Below are 19,008 nucleotides of genomic sequence, written 5' to 3' on the forward strand. Positions count from 1 at the left end.
GTATATATATATATATATATATATATATATATATATTATTATATATATATATATATATATATATATATATATATATATATATATATATATATATATATATATATATATATAAACTCATAAGTTATTTATTAACGAATTTGAGTTAGTAAATAAAATATGTAGTTTTTGATTTTTTTCGATTTACTATTTCATTCTGTGAAACAATATTAGCTCCATGCTGCAATTGCGCTAAATACTGCTTCTCGTCTGCAGTATATAATCATATTGCTATAATAAATAGAAGGTATGAAGTGCAAGAAAAGTTGAAATGGTTGGCAATTTGCAGATCGTCAAGCCAACGTGATATCATTCCGGATCGACAGTTTAGTAAAACACGTAACTTTGGCTGAAGTGAACTTTGAAAAAGTAAAAATTCGAAAAATTTTTAAAGCAATATTTGAAGTAATTATAGCTTATTAAGAACTTTTATCGAAAGTAATGGCATGATTTGTGATGTTTTAGTAGACAAATAACGCTAAATTTGTATATTTTGATTATGATTTTTTTAAGTGGTGGCTATTTTATTTAATATCTCATACAATAACTGTAAACCACAGCATACTGAAATGGGAAAAGATATTCAAAATGTGGTACTTCATGTTCTCTGATCACACGATAGTTGATAATATCGTTCCATGGCAATAAGATAGCAAGCGGAATTTGAGCTTAAACCAGGCGTAGTCTTGTCATTCCCACATTTCAAGCTAATGAATTACTAATGAATCAAAAGTTAATTCGAGAAAATTTTTATTCTCGTTCGTAAATGCACCTGAACAAAGAATATATTAATCTTTCTTCAGATATGACACATAGATGCTAAAATAGCATAGAAAACTTCGCGTTTATTTTGTTTAATGCTATCAATAAAGAATTTCATTTCTTTTTTTTTGTAATTTTAAAAAGCTCTTTTATAATTTTATTCCTGACCGCATGATATAACAACCATAAATTATTCATTATCTTACGAATTGTAGACAACGGACATTTTTTAGTAAGTATTGAAGGCAAAAAGTGTTAGATAAGTTTCGAAATATTATTTGATATTCAATTTTATATCTTTTTGATGAAAGTAAATATCAATATTCAGTTTTAAATTTTAAATTTGCTAACGAAAATGAGTGAAAAGTCTTATTTTTCTTCCATATTTTCTTATCAATTAAAGTAAAGAACATAGTGATTAGCGTGAAACTGATAACATCTATTATTAAGTTGCAAGGAGAAATGATCATATACTGTGATAAATTTTCTCCATTGCTTTACAGTTCTTTTAGAAAGATAAATCTAAATAGAGATAAGAAAACTCATTAACTGTCTTGCGTAAATTAAGGGAGATATTTCAAACCCTTATATCTCCTTCTTTTAGAAAGATAAATCTTGCTTTCAAGATACTTATTGTAGCAATTATAGAAGTTGGCAAAAAATTTACCATAAAAATAAAGGACCGTAATGGATCAACGAAAAAAAAATTTCTAAGAATTTAATTGGCTGAAGACTTTGCGAATTAAAAATTTAGCACGATCTTTGGTCTACTTTGGATTTTGACGGATGTATTCTACTTTATTCAACGAGAAATTTACACTCCTATAAATATGCAATGAAAAAACTTTGTAAGTACTATTGCTTTCTTAATAATTATCCGATGTAATTTTTCCTTTCAACAAACATATAATCCTAAAATTTTGAGTTTTTTTTAGAATAAGAATAGATTTTTCATATGGAAATAGCTTGTAATTTTAGCGCAATTGAAAGATCGGAAAGAGAAATATTTACTTTGGTTGATTGGTATTGCTTCCGATCCAGCTTCACCTACAAAAACAACAAGGATTACATCATATGAAAGTAACTTTTCTAATATAATCTTCAGAATGATTTAGAGAAAGAACTATCCAAACATTCGCTGATACAGTGAAAGTCTTAACCAAAACTAGCAGAGTATGATAGACTTAAATGAACAATAATTAAAGCCAACAAATTTCAGGTATTGTCCAAATAACAGAAGTAGAGCGGTGAGATCAAAATAAGGCTTTTAGATTTTTTTTGACCATTGTATTTTACCATTTCTCCTTTTAGAAGCTAAAGCAGACTCATTAAAAATGGATGTACGATACTGGGAAGTGATACCAGACGGGAAAACAGCGAGAAGTCCGCTAGTGTACCATCAAATTGTTATGGAACTCATTTCGCTAATCGATAATTCAAAAATTGATGCTGACTCATTTCCTCCGAATAAGATCACTTTCGAATTCAACAAAGAGTTCAAAGTAATACGGAAGGTATCAAAAAGTTGTGAATATATTTCATTCACATAAATCTTAAAATTACTTTTTATATTGTTTACTCAATAACGTGTATTCGAAATCCATGGGTTTATACGTCTTTTTTGTGGCATCCATAAAGTTTACAAACAAAATTAATTTTACTCATTCAATTGTTACTTCAAAGATGGAATTGCATAGAAAAGCATTTGTGTTAGTATTTTAGAGTAAAGCAAAATTAGTATTAAACAATTACTTTCTAGAATTGTTGAATTTTTTTTTCTTTTATTACCATAAAAAATTGTTGAAAGAAATGATCTAAAAATGTCGTACATTTGAAATTCTTTAGCAATTTGAACCTTTAAGCTATTTTATGCCAAAAGAAAATTCAAAATAGCAACATTTCCTTTGGCAAAAAATATATTTTTGCAGCTATATTTCTTGTAATATTTATAAATCAATTTCCTTTTAAAAAACAAAACAAAAACTGACGGGTGCCAATTTATTTTTTTGCATTCTGTCATATTTGACTGATTTTTGACAAGTAATTTGTACGTATATTTAATTGCCATCATCTATTTCATCATCATTTTTGATTGAAATTATTTTGAAGAGGCAGCAAGCCAATTTCATTTTATTAAATTTAAAAACTCAGAAATAACCGGAAGAATTTATGAGAAGAAAACAATAAGGAAAAGTCTGGTTGGAAACATATTTCTTTTGAAATCTGCTAATTTCACTCTGTTATAAACAAATGGAATCAATTTAATCATTGCAAAAAAAGTTTTGCGTACTATCCAAGAATTCCATTTCTCATTATCAAGGAAAAAACATTTTCCTGATGGAATCATACATTACCAAAAGCTTTTTCTTCCTATTAATTTGTTGCTTCTTACCGTCCACTTTTTTTTTCCTTATAAAGTTATACTTATACCTTAGTAATTTCAAAAAACAATCCAAAATTTAGACTTTCTAGCGCATATCATAATACGCTTCAACTTTTTTTAATGATAAATATGAGAATTTTTTCTCAAATAATTTAGGAAAGAGTGAAAATTTCATCAACGATAACGGATAATGAAAATGAGAATATGATAGAAAACTTAAAAAGTACCAATTAGCTAGTTAAACTGTACTGAAAGACTGTGAAAGTACAAGAAGTCAGGAACTTTGGTTTTATCACCTTATCAATCCGTCATCCTTACTTTACATTACTTTCATATTTGGTCGTGCAGCTTCCAAAAGTTAATTACTTCTGGTTTTAACAGAATCAATAGTACAAGTCAATTCATAATAATTGAATGGTATTTCCATCCTGAAAAACTACTCATAATTGCCCAAAATTACATTATGATTACTTGGCGAATAACGTCCCAAAATATTCAGACCATTTCTTTTTCATTAATTAGAACTGTCTATATATGGGAATGCATAATGTCTCATTTGTCCTGTTCACTGTGCTTGAAGACGAGAACAATTATCAAGCTAGCCAGAGGTACAATAAGATGTAAAATGGAAGTGTTGATTGAATCATGCAAAAAAAAAAAAAAAAACGGAATTATAAAATTTCTGCATGCCACTTTTGTACCAAGCAATCATCTTTTCATTCCGATTTGTAAATTAATTAAAGAGAAGGTGGCAGGAAGAATAATTCACCTAGAATGCTCAACAAAATAATGAATTTAACTTCAGCTCAGTCATCATTATGACGAAACCCAAGTAAATACTCACTTGTGAAAATTGCTTAATTAAATAAACTTGACACTGATGATAAATACTGACGAAATTGGGGAAGGCTTAATTAAAGTTTCATCTGGTTTGTATATGGTTAACCATATTCCGTTTAATTAAATATATTGCAACTAAGTTTCGTTAATTTTCTCAGGAAAAAACACAGTCAAAAAATTTTTAATTTTTTTCATAATTTATTTGATTTTTGAAGCCTCTGATGAAGATTTGAATAAATATTATACCGATTTAATCAACCATAAATAGAAAATATGAATTGAACTCTGTTGTAATTGATTACCTTTCCTCCATCATCTGGAATGTGAGTTCGAAAGATGAAGGAATTCTTGTCCCAAATAACATAAACTAATCGATAAAAATGAATCACTTCCGAAAAAAAGTTCAAAACAAGTGCATTTGGGAAATATTCCGCCATTTTGCTAGAAGATATAATGATAAATGTTTTGTGCATTATTTTTGAAAAAAATAACAAATTGTTCTTTTACATTTCAACATTCCCAACAAATGTCGTTGTTTGGTTTTTTTCCAATTTATTTCAATCCATCCAATATTTCTTTTCTTCATTTTGTTTTACCTTATTTTGTGATTCAATGATTATTCTATTGGAAAATAAAAAATGTCCAAGTTTTTCAGTCGAAGAATCTTCGAATCGATGACCGCCAAATTTGAATAGTAATGAAAAAGGTTAAGAGTTGAAACTGAAAGTAATACTTGAATGCGATGAACTTTGTTCTTCATTGAAAGTGATACTAGTGATGAAATCAAATTAATTATAACTCACTATTACTGGATATTGTTTTCATTTTGGAATAGTTACTTCCTTAAAAGAAACATACCCATTAAGTGGGAAAAAGATACTTATTAGTTATAAAAATATATATTATCTTCATAGTACCAAATAAATAATTTAAAATTCTATAGGAGTAAGAGTAAACATATATGTTCATAAAATTGTGCAGGTAAGTAAAAGTACATGTATACAAGCAAAAACCTGAAATTCATTTATCCAATTAGAAAAATCGATAAATAAATTCGAATTGTATGTTGCCTAACATATTGATGAAATTATAATTCGTAGTTGTAAATAATTCATTGCTATATCATAACAGAAAATCACTCCCACTATGCATTTTGTACAACCATTATCTTTCTCGATAGTTTCATGAATTATTGGTTATCAAACGGAATTACTGTATTCCTCGGGATTACCATAAAGTCTAATCAGTGCATAACGAAGTTCCTATATTTCATGATATAACAATCCTTAAATTAATTTATCATTGATTGCTTCTATTTTGGTGTGTTTTGATCACTATCATTCGCTCCGTTGAATCCATGTGTTTTTGATTTAAAAAATTCGTTGCTATTTGATTTTGCTTCGAGAATTCTCGAATGGATCAATCCATCCTGAATCGATGTACACAAATAAAATTCTATTGCTGAATCGACAAGTTGACAAAAATTAGCTTGTACGGAGCACAAGAAAAGAGATAGAAGAAATGAATTTTTGAGCATATGGTTATGGACCATAATAAATAAGGGCACACCTGTTATGTTACACTGATTCTTCAATTTACTTTTTGTTTTCCCTTTCTGCAAAGGAGCAAAAAAAAAAGAAAAAAATGGCAACTGAAGAGAATCACATATTTTCATGTTTTATAATATTTTATCTCTCACGAAGCTTCAAAACATTATCCTATCATTTATTCGACGGATTTCATTGCTTTCCTTAACTTCTAATGACAGTAAGTTGGAATTTTTTATCACAGATATGAAATTTTATAAAGATTTTGTGCATAATTCTCGAAAAAAGATTGAATAGATGATTAATGTAATAAGTTATTTGAATCTGTCGTGGATCTTTTAACTGAAAGGGAGTTATTTGAAAATTTTAAAAATCATGCTAAGGATAATTCAAGGAGATTGGAGAGGAGATAACTTTGTTGCCGTATGATTATGATATTGCTGACGACGGTGGTGGCGAAAAAGCTAAAGAATCTGAAACAAAAGCGGATGACGCTATTGGTACCGTTGAAAAATCTACAGAGAATACGGACCAAGTAAAAAGTGATGCAGAGGGAGATTTGTTACCGGATGATCAAACCCAGGATAGCAATAATTTTCCGGCTCTTCCAGCTGATGAATCAGGAGGAGTTAGAGGAGACTTTGATAACGGCTATGGAGAGCAAGCAGAACTGTATGAACATGATGTACCACCACCACCACCAGCAGTTCAGCAATCAGAGCCTATAGAGCCGGAAGAGCCACGACAACCCGAAAAATCTAAGACACCTCCCGTACTTCCACATCCGCAATCGAATTTTCTAAAAGCAAATATAAATCAGCCATATCCAGTTCATCCCTATCAACCGCAACCGCATTCAGAATTACCAGAACCTTATCAATCACAGCCCCCAGTAGGATCTGAAGCATGTCAGATCATTGCTACCGGTATGAACACAGAAATGCAGCAATTTGCATCACTGCTCGCTAGTCAAGCTCTTGCACAGTAAGTTTCAATTGACAACAAACTTGGATCAATCATCTTACTAAAATCACATTTGTCCAACAACGTATTTTCACCTGAAAGTATTTGTACTAAATAATCTCATCATTCGCCTCTCTTAAAACTCTTCCGTTGAATTAGAAAACATACGACATAAATGACATCATTTGTTGCGCTGCGTTGCAGAAGACGCAGTTGTGGATGTCCAATATATCATGAATTGTAGTGAATTTGTCCAACTTAATGAAAAAATTTCATTTAACATCTAGATAGGTTCGTCTATTAATCAGATGATGATCCACTCAGGGTATCACCACCCTCAACTTTCCAGATTCCCAAATCACGTGATGGCTATTGCGCGTCATATCATGATGAATTTCGAGCAGCGATATGGACCACCGTGGTGCTGCGTTGTCAGTAATGGACAATTGGGATTCTACCTGCGTTACGATAGAGAGTGTCATATTTACTTCGCATTATCCAAACATACCATTTTTCTCTATAAAAGCTCTAATTCGTAAACAAAATTTGCATAATTTGTATAAAAATATCAGAAAATGAGGTAACCAATGTTGCAAACTGATAAGTGATAAAGAATGCCCGACGAGGATGATAAAGAATGTCCTCAAAAAATCTCTAAATTTCCTAAGTTGGAAAATTCATTTTCAGAATGCCATTTGCAGTTTTGCAATCTATCTAAAAAAAGAACTTATCAGGTCCAGTTTAAACTTTCATGTTATCGATACTACACAATGTTTTCTTATCCTAGTCTATTGCACTTCCTTGCAATTCTTTTATTTCCCTTTTAAAACATCACTTTTAATTTCCGAAATATTTGACTGAAACTTTAGTGTGAAATAAAGTTTTAGATGGTCCCCATAGATTCTCTCTATTTTCTTAATTTTGAACACGTCGAAAAATTAAAAATTTCCTTAAAACTATTCAAAAACAAAAAATTGTTCTGTGATTTCGCTTCATTGAAAGAACTAAACACCTTATCGTTGTCTCTGACTAGTCCATGTGAAATTTATCCTCTATTTATAATTCAAATCTAATTCTTGCTAGTTGTCATTATCACTACGAACTAACATTACGACATTTGCAACTCTCATTATCAGCATTTTAATCATTGCTGTCAATAATTGCTAATGTCATTTAGCTATATTTTACAATTGCTACTACTGCTGCTGCTGAATAATCAACGTGTTCGCAATTACTGTCGTTTTGCGCTTCAGAAATTGGACATAAACGCTTTGTGCTCTCTCTCATCTTCTGTTTTCATTCTCGTAAATTCATTTCAGGATAAAAGAATTTTGGAGTTTTTTCAAAATTGTTTACAAATTCTGACAGCTGTTGAGTAGGCTTGGAGATGTATGAAGTTTTCAACAAATTAAAACTATTTCCGAACAAATTTTCCTTCTGATATGACTCATTCTTTTCCTGTTGGAACAATCCAAGTGAATTTGGCAGGTGTTTTTGAGTAAGCAAAAACTTATAGGTATTGAAATATTTTGAAGTGTACAAAATTAGCATTGAATGATTCATTCTCTTAAAGCGCTCTTAGATTTCACATTTTCCCACGGTTCTCAAAACATCCTCAATTTTCGAAATCCTCTCAGTTTTATTTCGAAATTTTCAAAAATTCCGTTTCAACTCAATTTTTGATTTTGTACTACAAATTAGTTCTAATATGTTCCAATATTCAGTTTTAGACTGCTACATTTTTTAACAGTTTGATTTTAAACAAGCACATTTTCTTTACGAATTCGAAATCTTGTAAAAATTTTATTTTCAATTTCGCCGCCGCTGTCTTGTACGATCATCTTGAAAATTTTTTAATTCCCAAAGAAAGTGATTTTTTTCAGAACTTGTTTAAGGCCCTGTCCAAAATATAATGTCGGACCCTCAATCAATCGATGATCCAAATCCAAATATTGGTGCCGAAATGGGAAATGCTCAAGTTATTGCATCAGGTATGGACGCCGAAAAACAACAATTCGCAGTCCAATGCGCCAATGAAGCCATTGCTCAGTAAGTTCCTACTATTTCATATATAAATTTGAAGTAAGGAGGATAAAATGGCTGAATAAACAGATAAATGATGAAAGTTTGTTTCGCTTCAATAATTTTGAAGTTGCAAAGTTTGAAAGTTTTATGATCTCAACAATGCTTATTTATACTATGGAACCTATCGAAAATAGTTGCATTATCTGTCTATTTGTAATAAAATATACTTACATATAATGCCCACAAAGTAAACATATTTCAAAAATTTACAAACTGTATGAAAGTGTTAGTTGTTGCAATTAGATTTTCTTTGCTTACCTATCAAATCTTAGATCGATTACTGTTTATAATAATTTGAACTTGTAATCTCATTTGTCTACATTAGCTTTTTGGCAAATTCGTTATTCGTGAGTTTTATCAATTTTTGGAATAATAAAGACAATTGTATTACGAAATGTAATTATGAAATCAATAATTCTTTTAGACATTCAAATCAAAATATGGCAGTGGCTCAGTACATAATGTCTAATTTCGAGGAGAGGTATGGCTCACCATGGCACTGTGTCGTAAGTGACGGAAGTTTGGGATTTTACGTACGATACGATCCTTCAAATCATATCTATTTCTCCATAGGAGCAACTACTATATTTTTGTTCCAAAATCAATGCCAATAATTAAAAGTAACTTTGCTTTCAAGACTTCAATTTAATTTTCGTTTCAAATTGATACAACAAAGAAACAGGAAGTGATGTTTTAATAAAAACTGAGTGTCAACATCAGTTTCACAATTGTTTACAGAGTTGTAATACTAACATTTTTGGCTATATATTTTTGCAAAGGCAAAACATAAATACGCGAATGTGAAGTGTCGGATTCCTTCCTATGCTCAATTTGTATCTCAGCTATCCAACGTTTTGTCGCAGTATTTACCCTTGACACTATATCGCCCTACAAAATAGATCCTTCAATTTAATTACTTTTTTACAATAGCGAATAAGCAAATATAGTTACTTAATCATTTATTTATTTTTACAATACCGGAAGGATTTTTTCCTTTTTTTTTTCAAATCTGAAAGGTTTGAAAAATTTTTAATTTTAGAATCTACAAAAATTAAAATTTTTCTATCGTTGCAACGATGAAAAACAGCTTACATCTACAAGAAAACTAATTTCAAGAGTTTGTAAAATTAAATTAATAACTCACTTTAATGCTATCAGTATTTGCCCAACCGTTATCAGATTTAACATTTCCTTCATCACCATCCAACAAAATTTTCAAACAGCTTGTATTATTTATGCCTATAGGTAGAATGGTAAATCAAAGTATATTTTCGAAATTCTTAAGGATGCTCTTTTGAATTCTCAATCACTGAATTTCTCATTTTCATCTGCAATTGAACAATTTTTGAAAGAAGCAAAAAGAAATAAAATTTCGAAAAAATTCAATGTATTCTACCAGCTGGAATACTTGAGTTATCGACATTACCGATATTTGTTATAGGAAAAGAATTATAATTTCTGATTTGACGATACATTGGTTTCCAGACTGGTGAAACGCACTTCTTCACTTCTGAAGAAATAAAAGTATATATTTCCTCCTCCATTCATGGGAGAAAATAAAACTCAAGAAATCCGATAGCTTTCAAGAAGCATAATCTTTGAAGAACACTTCTTCTGAAAGTCAAAGAACAATCTAGTAATATAGGAAATATCACTGGAAATCCAGAATTCGGCCATTTGAGGGAGATCGATAATGCATCAGGATATATTTGATTGGAGCAAATTAGAGCAAACATAGATGTGTCCTGCTATATTGATTTTTGAATTAAATTCAAAAATGCTTACCTTGTCTCAGTGAATTTTTTTCTAAAATTTCTGTGAGGACAGGAGTGCAATTGGATGATGTACCCTGTGTTTGATTAGCATCAGACGACTTCAAGCATTTATTAATCAGTTGTCGTTTGACTGTTTGCATTTTTATCCTGAATGTGTTTTGTTTCACAATTAATCGGGACCTTTATAAGTCCAAAGATGCGAAAAGTTTTATAAATGATGGTTCAGAAATGAATGGAAATGAAATATATAACCAGTAACACTTACAAGAAAACTTCCTTGTACTCTTTATTGAAAGTGTAGTAAATGAGACAGTTTACGGACGAATTTAAAATCACTAGGAAATTGCTTGTATCGGTGAGGAAATTGAGCAACAAAGTGCTTGGCTCAAAAAATGTTTCAATCACATTCACTATAAGTGCCTGGAAGTAAAAGAAGTTGTCATAGCGCTGTTGTCATCATTAGTTTCTTCAGGAAAGCCTACACAATAACGATCATACCACACATTTACGATAAGCATAACAACTTTCATTAATCCATTTACTTTTCTCATTGATTATAAGTAGATGTGAAACAACTGATAAACTGATATGTTAAAATGAAAAGGCTGGTAATATTCATTGTCATTATTCATACACTAATATTCAGAATTTCCGGGATATTTCTATTGCAACAATTACATCTTTCCTGAGGATTTCCAGTTCAAAGAATTAATGATAGTATGCAGAAGTAGACTATTTAGTGATTTAACCAAATTTAAGTTTTTATAAATTAGGTAGCTAAGCGATGTTATGAATCAAAATGGTAGCCTTTTTATGCATCATTCTTTCAAGATAATAATAGATTCAGAACAAACAGCTAAATTGTAAAATTTCAAACAAACGCTCGGAGCAATAAAAATCGATGAAATCATACCAAAATATTGCAGCATAAGAATAAAATGACCACCATGATCATTGTTATACTATCATCAGATCCATCCACTCCATTTCGATCGGTGGGTTGAAGCATTGTATCAGTTATACGACCCAATGAAGCTGAAGTTAAGGTGTAAACAAATGGGGGTATTTGGAATAGTTACAAAAATCCAAATCAAAGCATATAAATTCACCCGTCATAGCAATTCGAGAAGCATTGTCTTTGACAAAACCCATCGAATTTGATCGCGATATACTGCAAATTTTAATTCTTAAAATTTTTGTTCATGAAAGTGAATGGACAAATGATGTCATACTAAAGAGGAAGAGAATAGCTAAGGGAATTAAAATAGTTAAACATAAGGTTAAAATACGGTAACAGTTCAAGAAGAAAAAAGATTAACATTTAAGTGGAAGTATGTAAGAGGGAAATGTGTATCCTCAGAAATGCAGAAGATATCATCAACATTATATGCCAGAAAGCAACTTTAGATAAAAGAAGTGAAAAGATTTACGGTAATTAGTAAAGTAAATATCAGCAAAATGCACTATCTAAAAGACTGATCAAATTTTCTTGTTATGATTTAATTTACGAAAATGGATGAATTTTGATAATATAAACAAAAAATAACAGTTCAAAAGTCACTTAGCAAATCTTTTCTCAATTAAATATAATTTCGACCCATATAGAAAATTACAGGTATTAGCAAAATTAAAAGATTTCAAAAATCGTTTACTATTTAAGGATAGATCATACAACCATCTCCTCTACTTAACAAAGTTATCCTAGAACTACTGAGAAAACTTACGAAGATTGTTGTACAACAATGATCGCATTTAAAATGGATAGAAATAGAAAAGGAAGTAACGTCATTAGCACCATATACATATATACGTTATATATCGTATTGATTGCAAAAAATAAAGGAGTGGGACAAATTTCGACTATTATTTCCTGAAATATAGTAATTATCTGTTCATCAAACTGTTGAATTTAAAGGAGAAGAGATTGTATTTCATAAAAATGTAAGTGAGACCATCGAATAAAATAGATTATTTTAAAATTTTTAAGGAAAATAGTTTTTAAATCAAAAATTCACTATTTTCAAATTTCACTACAGAAACTTCAAAATTTGGTAGAATAACATCCAAGTGTCCTATCGTTTAGTTTGATGGTAGAGGTTGCATTCCTATCAGAGTCTATGCAGAGCCTAAAAAGGTTTAGTTTGCCTTATCCAGTTGGAGATTATTGGTGATATTGATCAGCCGTGGCTACTTTTTCTTTTTTTACTAACGAGTTCCCTAACAACTCCCACATTTTCATATTGAGTGAAGTACTGATAATTGGATTTAGTTTGAGAGATAAAAATGGTTAGAAAATGACCTTTGAACTACTATGTAAACATTTCCTCAAGTTGAATTGTGGAAAACGCAATGAGTTATAGATGATGGAGCATACAGTTATACACGTGTTTATTTCACACGCACGTCGAATTGTACAATAGCTTGTACTTACTGTTTTCCAACATACCTCAAAATATGACTGTAATGTATAATGTGAATTTGAGAGATATAATTAAGAGGAACATTTTGTAATAGTATTTGTTAGTCGGGAGGACTCTAAAGTTATTATAAGAATTATGGATGTGCTTTTCAAGTCACATGTTGTTATACGGATTATGAATGTACTTTTCACGTCTCACGTTATTATACGGGTTATGGACGTGCTTTTCACGTCTTACGTTATTATAAGAATATAGATGTATTTTCCACGTCTCACGTTATTATAAGGGTTATCTCATGTCAATCTTTCCTCTCCTTGTTATTGTTCCTCAAAATAGCTAACGTTGATATAACAATCGACAGCAGCTGCAACAGTGAAATATACGCTGCATGTTTGTGCCATATATCCGAAAGGCAATGCATAAACAGTTGTGTAAGGTGCACGTGATAATTCCGGAATATAAGTCCTGAAGACGGGATTATCGGACCAAAATTTGTTGCTATTTGCAAATTAAATTCTAGAGCAGAATCGCTAATAATCCGAAATGTCATTTTGATGTCACAAAAATTCGAGTCAAAGTTCGGAAGAATGTTTTGTTGGAAATTTGTCTTCCTATATGTTTCCATTGCTTGCATATCAGTAAGTCTGGAAAAGGAAAACTCACCTAGCGGAATCGATCCAGAAAATGAAAAGACCCGTTATAACAACAAAGAAATCGCTGGAAGCAAGAAATAACAAGTATGTGTTGGATGAACTACGCATCCTGTAAATAATAACTGATCAGATATGAGGTCAAAGCTGATCTGATTTATTTTCATTATCAAATTCATGAATAACCTTTCCCGAGAATAAACAAATATATTGACAATATTTGATGCAACGCCGAAAGCCGAAATTGATGGTAATAAAATAATGACTGCTATGTAGTTAAACCTGGAACTTAATAAATAGTTAAAGGCCTAAAAACAGAAAAAAGAGATTAAGAGTAGTGAAGTAATAGTCAATAGGGCTAAAAATCTTTAACTCTGCTTATTTTTCACTATTTTTCTTCGATATCAACAAATTCGTCATTGATATTGGCTTAATCCATGGAAACAATAAAAATGGAATTTAAAATTGGAATGTAGCCAACCGGAACTGAAAGATATTTTAAAAAAAAAGCTAATTTCAACAAATTTGTTGAATTGAAGGAAAAAAGAGATACATACCATTCATATGCCGGTGAATAATCACTGTGTTGCAAATCGGAACAGATACATTGGGTGTCATTTGGATCCGGTCCCGAAATCATTTTAAGGCTGGAATTTATCTCAGAAATTTTGAAACTAGCGGTGCCAATGTTTATCATAGATAAAGACATTCCGACTGCTGATCTGACTGTGGGAGAGTGAATTTTGAATGAATTGAAGAAGTGAGTATAGGACGAGGAGGGGAAGATGAGGAGTTAGTATTACTTACTTTAAGTAAGATCTGAAAGGGGTAAACAAGCAGTGATGAGGAATAAAAGAGTAAATGGATGATAGGATGTTGTCATCTTTGACGAGAGAAAATAGCGAAACGATGAGAGAAAATGAAATTATAATGGTAGGTTAATTAAGGAAGCCTGATAAGTGGAAAGCAGATGACAGAGTTAAATATTTTCTTGTTTTTTTTTAATTTCCTGTTGGGATCCCCAATATAAGTCTATTGAACTGCGTCTGAAGAACTGATTTCATTTCAACGTTCATTAAACTGTAACATTTGTGAACAAGCACCAATCCAATGTATGACAATCAATTTCGATGAAAAATGCGCCTTAATTAAGCTAATAAAACTAAGCTGCTCAACTTCTTATCATAAATGGTAATTTCATTTCCGTTTTTTCTTTGGGACAGATTTCTTATATTACGAATTTCCGACAAAAGTAATTCCAATGAGATTGGTCGATAATTGTAATGAATTGCAAATATGATAAAAATAAAGAAAATCGAGATTTTACGCGAAAGAGACAATTGATAAGTAAAAACTAAATTAAAAGAAAGGGGAAACTGATGAAAGGTAAACTAAAAATGATTCACTATATGTATGACATCAACAATCTCGGGGAAAAAAATCTGCTAATGACAGGACGCTCCTCTTTCCTTCCGTCATCTTGAATAACATTATTTTAGAAATCCAAAATTCCATAAATTTATTTTGAGTTAATCGGAAATTCTTCTGTTTTGATTCGTTCTCAAATCCCAAAACAGTCTAACTTAAGTCATCCGGTTGAAAGTGTGTCCACAAAAAAAAAACTTTACAAGAAAAATTCTCTATTATGCCTGTGGTAGTCAAATACGCCATAGGCTTAAACAATTCGTAGATATCAATGTAAAAATAACATTTGTAATTGAAATATATAATTTAATCGGCTGCTAAGATTATCATTAATTATTTAAATGAGTTCGAAAAATGACCAATTCAGAGCGAAAAAAGAAAGTACTAGAAAACAAAATAAGATAAACAGTACCATTTGATCAACTGGGAAAAGGACTGAGTGACAGTTTGAAAGACAGAAGCACTTAGCAAATCTCGAATTTTCAGAACATAAGCTGACTTTATGATGTTTGCCTTGCTTGTACATTAATTTTTAAATAGTAAAAAACAAGTGCAGCAGTTGAAAACTATGCCATACTAAATTCATCGTCATTTCATCACGTAGCATAAAAGTGAAGAAAAATGCGATGAAATGAGAGATTTTTTTTTCCCATTACGCATTTCAGTCATCTGCGCTTCATTATGCGGCTCTGTCATCTGTTTTCCAGTTTGTTTTCATTTTTATTTTACAAGCCATCTTCCTTATTTTTTCTGCCTGTAAAAATGGTTCCAAAATATTTTGCAGCACGGGAAGTTCTTCTGTTCTGGAAAGGATTGCAGGCTTCCGTGTTAACGGGATCCATTCATTCCCATATGCAAAGATTAAGCGTAAAAGTACGCTGTTTATTCAATGTGCCCCATTTGTGATTAATGATAAAAATTTGAGGGATCTAATTGTTGTCACCAAGCTGGCAAGCAAAATTGTGATTATACTGCAGGATTATACTCTAAATTACAAGTGTAATTTAGACAATGTTGATTCACTAATAAGTTTTGAAATATTCAGTGTCTAATTCAAAAGTGATCCTTCGTGTAACTGATATGCTACTATCAGCTAGTTCTTGTTAACATTATTGCATAGAAACAATTTTAGAAAACGACATAAATTTTTCAAAATGCTGAAAACTATAAATTTTCTGCGTTGACAACTTTTAAAAAAAGTCGAATGAAAATCATAATGGAAACAAATTGTTTGACCTTCGTGCGTTGATCTTCTGAAATTCTTGACTTGTCACATTGGTCTTCTCGAACTTCACTTCAACGGCCATGCTTTTTACTATTTTAATTCCTTTGCGACGTTTCTTTTTTCAGAATTTTTGATAAATAATAAAAATGAAAAGTGATAGAATGGAAAACAGAAATTGGTTTCTAAAATTATCAATACAGTGCACAATTAGATAATTAAAATCTTTTTGAGAAACGATAAAGCTTACCAGTGGTGAAGTACTGTGGGTGAGTTAATTCAACAGATGACATCATGAACTTTTTTAAGAAAGCTTGATCTGCTTTCTGACCATAGAAAGCGAATCAAGTTGAACAAATGGATAGTTCTGGTTAACCTATTTGAAAAAGATCAAGGAATAAAAACATTTTGGAAAAAAAATGAATATGTATTTTGATTGTTTAATGCATTTTCCTGCATCTGCATAGTGTCAACCATATTCTTCCGCTTGATTTGATAGGTTAGAACAACTGATATGAGTATATTAAAGAATATTATGCTAGATAATTTACAAAATTAAAAAGAAAAAGATAAGAAGATTGTTCGATGAAAGAGACAAATGGCATTTCAGGCTCTTGCAATTTCTTAATTATTGTGTTGACAGGCATAAAATTGTTCTTTCCAGGAAATTTCGGGTGTTTTTTTCTTTTCGTTGCAAGCTACAAATGAATCCAGCAAGACAACCTGAATAATTAGTTTGTCATTTCTGAGGAAGGAAGGTTTTCTCGCATTCATTCCCGGAAGCATTCCTTCATTCCCATTGTATTTGCCAATAGCAGTCAAGGAAGTGGAGTTTTCTTTTCTTGTTAATAGAAATTGATTTATTTTTAATTCAATCTTAACTGAATCCCAAGAGGTTCTGCAATTTGTAAGCTTTGAAATTTCTGGAAAGCTTGCCTTGTCGTAAACCGATTTGGGATGAGTAATACCCTACGGCTTTTATAGATTTAAATCCTTCTTCTAATAAATTCAGGAAAAGCAGCATATTGCTTTTGACAGAAAAGAGAAAAACGATGAGGAAACGGAATTTAGGATATTTTTAGAAAAGATACTGTGGAGACTATTATCTATTTAATAATTGTATGTAACAAACAAGATAAATGGAGTTCGATTGATATCAGCCATAGAAGCATTTTCGAAAATAATTAATCATTTTAGATTGATTAAGAAGACTATTTATTGTAACTGATTTTCTTAAAATTAACCGATTCAACTGCTTCCCGTGGTGGGAATTAGCAATCGCGACAAGCTGTTGAATACGGAACTCTATTTAATTTAGCCATCTGATGCCTAAAATTACTGCTAATCTTTAAACTTCAGATTACAAAAGTATTACAATTGCTGGACCTGATTTACTTGTTTGATCTCTACATTGACTAAATGCTGATAATTTATCAACTATGAATTCAACCAATAACTTTCAATAAATCTTCTGAATGATTTCTACGTGAAATCCAGGTTCAGTCGAATATAAGATTTTGTGAATTTTCGGGATGAGTTAAAGACATGTTGCGTTCGTGGCATCTCAATGATATCGAGGGCAATGAATGACAAGCCAATCGAGGAAACATAGTGACAAAGTCACTAATTTTTCAGAAATTACTGCTCCATGAGGATTTGCAGAGAATCGATCTAAAAGAAATAAGAAGTTAAAAGGGAGAAATCCGCCTGCTGATAGTTTTTGATACATCTGTTCAAACAAGAATCAAGCATCAAGTAAGATGATATACCAAAAGGGCTGGATAAAACTCACTTCCATTACCTCATTTCAAGCTTTAGAAACTGTAAATTGCGTGAGATACTCACAAAAGTTTTTTAAAAGACTAGAATTCAGGATTCAAACGAATTTAGCTCGTAAAGTTTTCCGGAAAGATTTGTAGAATTTTCCGACAATTCATAAAATACAGCTATAATAACAACAGTTGTAATTTATTATTGTCTCAAAAAATTTAAAACGTTTACAATCTGACAAAAGAATGTTATCAAAGGTATTACTCTAAACAAAACCTTATTGGTTTAATAGAATTTCATGAATTCACCTGATATAAAATTCAAAAAGTAGGCAAAATTCTGAGGATTATTAAAGCCAATCATAATTATAAGGCAGAATGTAAGACTGGAAAGTTTAATTTCAAGAAATTCTCCCTTCAATCATAAATTGGAATTTTTATCGACTATATTTCTCTTTTTCAATACCGACAAACTTGCGCTTGTCTATTTTCTGCTTTCACCGAACAATAAATTCCCTTTTAATCTGAGGTCGAAATGGCCTTCCTGAATCCCGATCAGTTGTTTATTCCTGATCACTGTCTTGCAATCATGTACAGTAAATGTGTCAAGTCTGTGTTATTCCTTGTTTATTAAGGATTTCACTAACTGGGCCATGATTTTTTTTTGATAAACATATTGTTCACCAACGGTTTCTCATGATTAAAGTTTACCCTTTCTTATCCCTTAAAATCTGCTTTGGAGGAAATACATCTTAATACTAATAATTAATTGCAAAGAGTCCTTCAGAGCTGTCTTTGACGAGGAGAACTATCTTTATCAGATTTCTTCAGCACAATAGTTCTCCCATCCATTGTGTTAAGGAAATTTGATAAAATTAAAAAAGTCTTTAAAAGACACTGGAAAAAAGATATTTCAACAATTATATATTTTTCAACAAAAAAAAGAAAAATATTCCAACAAATTTATTTGGAGAATATGACATTTTTTTAGAGAAAAAGAAGAAAATTTTCAGTAAAATTTCATTAAATTTTAGTGATAATTTAACTACTAGAAGAAACGTTCCAATCGTAAAATTTTAGAGATAATGAACAATTTAAAGACATTTCTTTTGTTGCTGCTGCTGAAGTCTT

At 30.8% G+C, this 19,008-nt stretch overlaps 4 protein-coding genes across 4 annotated transcripts; 3 read left to right on the forward strand and 1 right to left on the reverse strand.

The window, feature by feature from the left end:
* Positions 1-1,633: 1,633 nt before the first annotated feature.
* LOAG_00286 (hypothetical protein) lies at positions 1,634-2,348 on the forward strand (the record flags this gene model as incomplete). The annotated part of the gene is made up of 3 exons (XM_003135826.1): positions 1,634-1,646; positions 1,777-1,878; positions 2,110-2,348. 3 exons carry the CDS (start codon positions 1,634-1,636, stop codon positions 2,346-2,348), a joined length of 354 nt encoding a protein of 117 aa, XP_003135874.1.
* Positions 2,349-5,782: 3,434 nt separating this feature from the next.
* Positions 5,783-7,070, forward strand: LOAG_00287 (hypothetical protein; the record flags this gene model as incomplete). Its single annotated transcript, XM_020445393.1, has 3 exons — positions 5,783-5,788; positions 5,963-6,552; positions 6,881-7,070. The coding sequence occupies 3 exons, from the start codon at positions 5,783-5,785 to the stop codon at positions 7,068-7,070; spliced, it is 786 nt and encodes a 261-aa protein (XP_020304142.1).
* A 903-nt stretch (positions 7,071-7,973) lies between these two features.
* On the forward strand, positions 7,974-9,230 carry LOAG_00288 (hypothetical protein; the record flags this gene model as incomplete). Its single annotated transcript, XM_003135828.1, has 3 exons — positions 7,974-8,019; positions 8,427-8,580; positions 9,041-9,230. The coding sequence occupies 3 exons, from the start codon at positions 7,974-7,976 to the stop codon at positions 9,228-9,230; spliced, it is 390 nt and encodes a 129-aa protein (XP_003135876.1).
* Positions 9,231-9,348: 118 nt separating this feature from the next.
* LOAG_00289 (hypothetical protein) lies at positions 9,349-14,170 on the reverse strand (the record flags this gene model as incomplete). The annotated part of the gene is made up of 13 exons (XM_003135829.1): positions 9,349-9,504; positions 9,761-9,855; positions 10,013-10,126; positions 10,402-10,538; positions 10,657-10,811; positions 11,305-11,426; positions 11,501-11,562; positions 12,116-12,261; positions 12,691-12,837; positions 13,153-13,276; positions 13,475-13,573; positions 13,648-13,743; positions 14,019-14,170. 13 exons carry the CDS (start codon positions 14,168-14,170, stop codon positions 9,349-9,351), a joined length of 1,605 nt encoding a protein of 534 aa, XP_003135877.1.
* Positions 14,171-19,008: the final 4,838 nt, after the last annotated feature.

The sequence above is a fragment of the Loa loa genome (assembly GCF_000183805.2).
Source record: "Loa loa unplaced genomic scaffold supercont3.5, whole genome shotgun sequence".
Taxonomy (NCBI): domain Eukaryota; kingdom Metazoa; phylum Nematoda; class Chromadorea; order Rhabditida; family Onchocercidae; genus Loa; species Loa loa.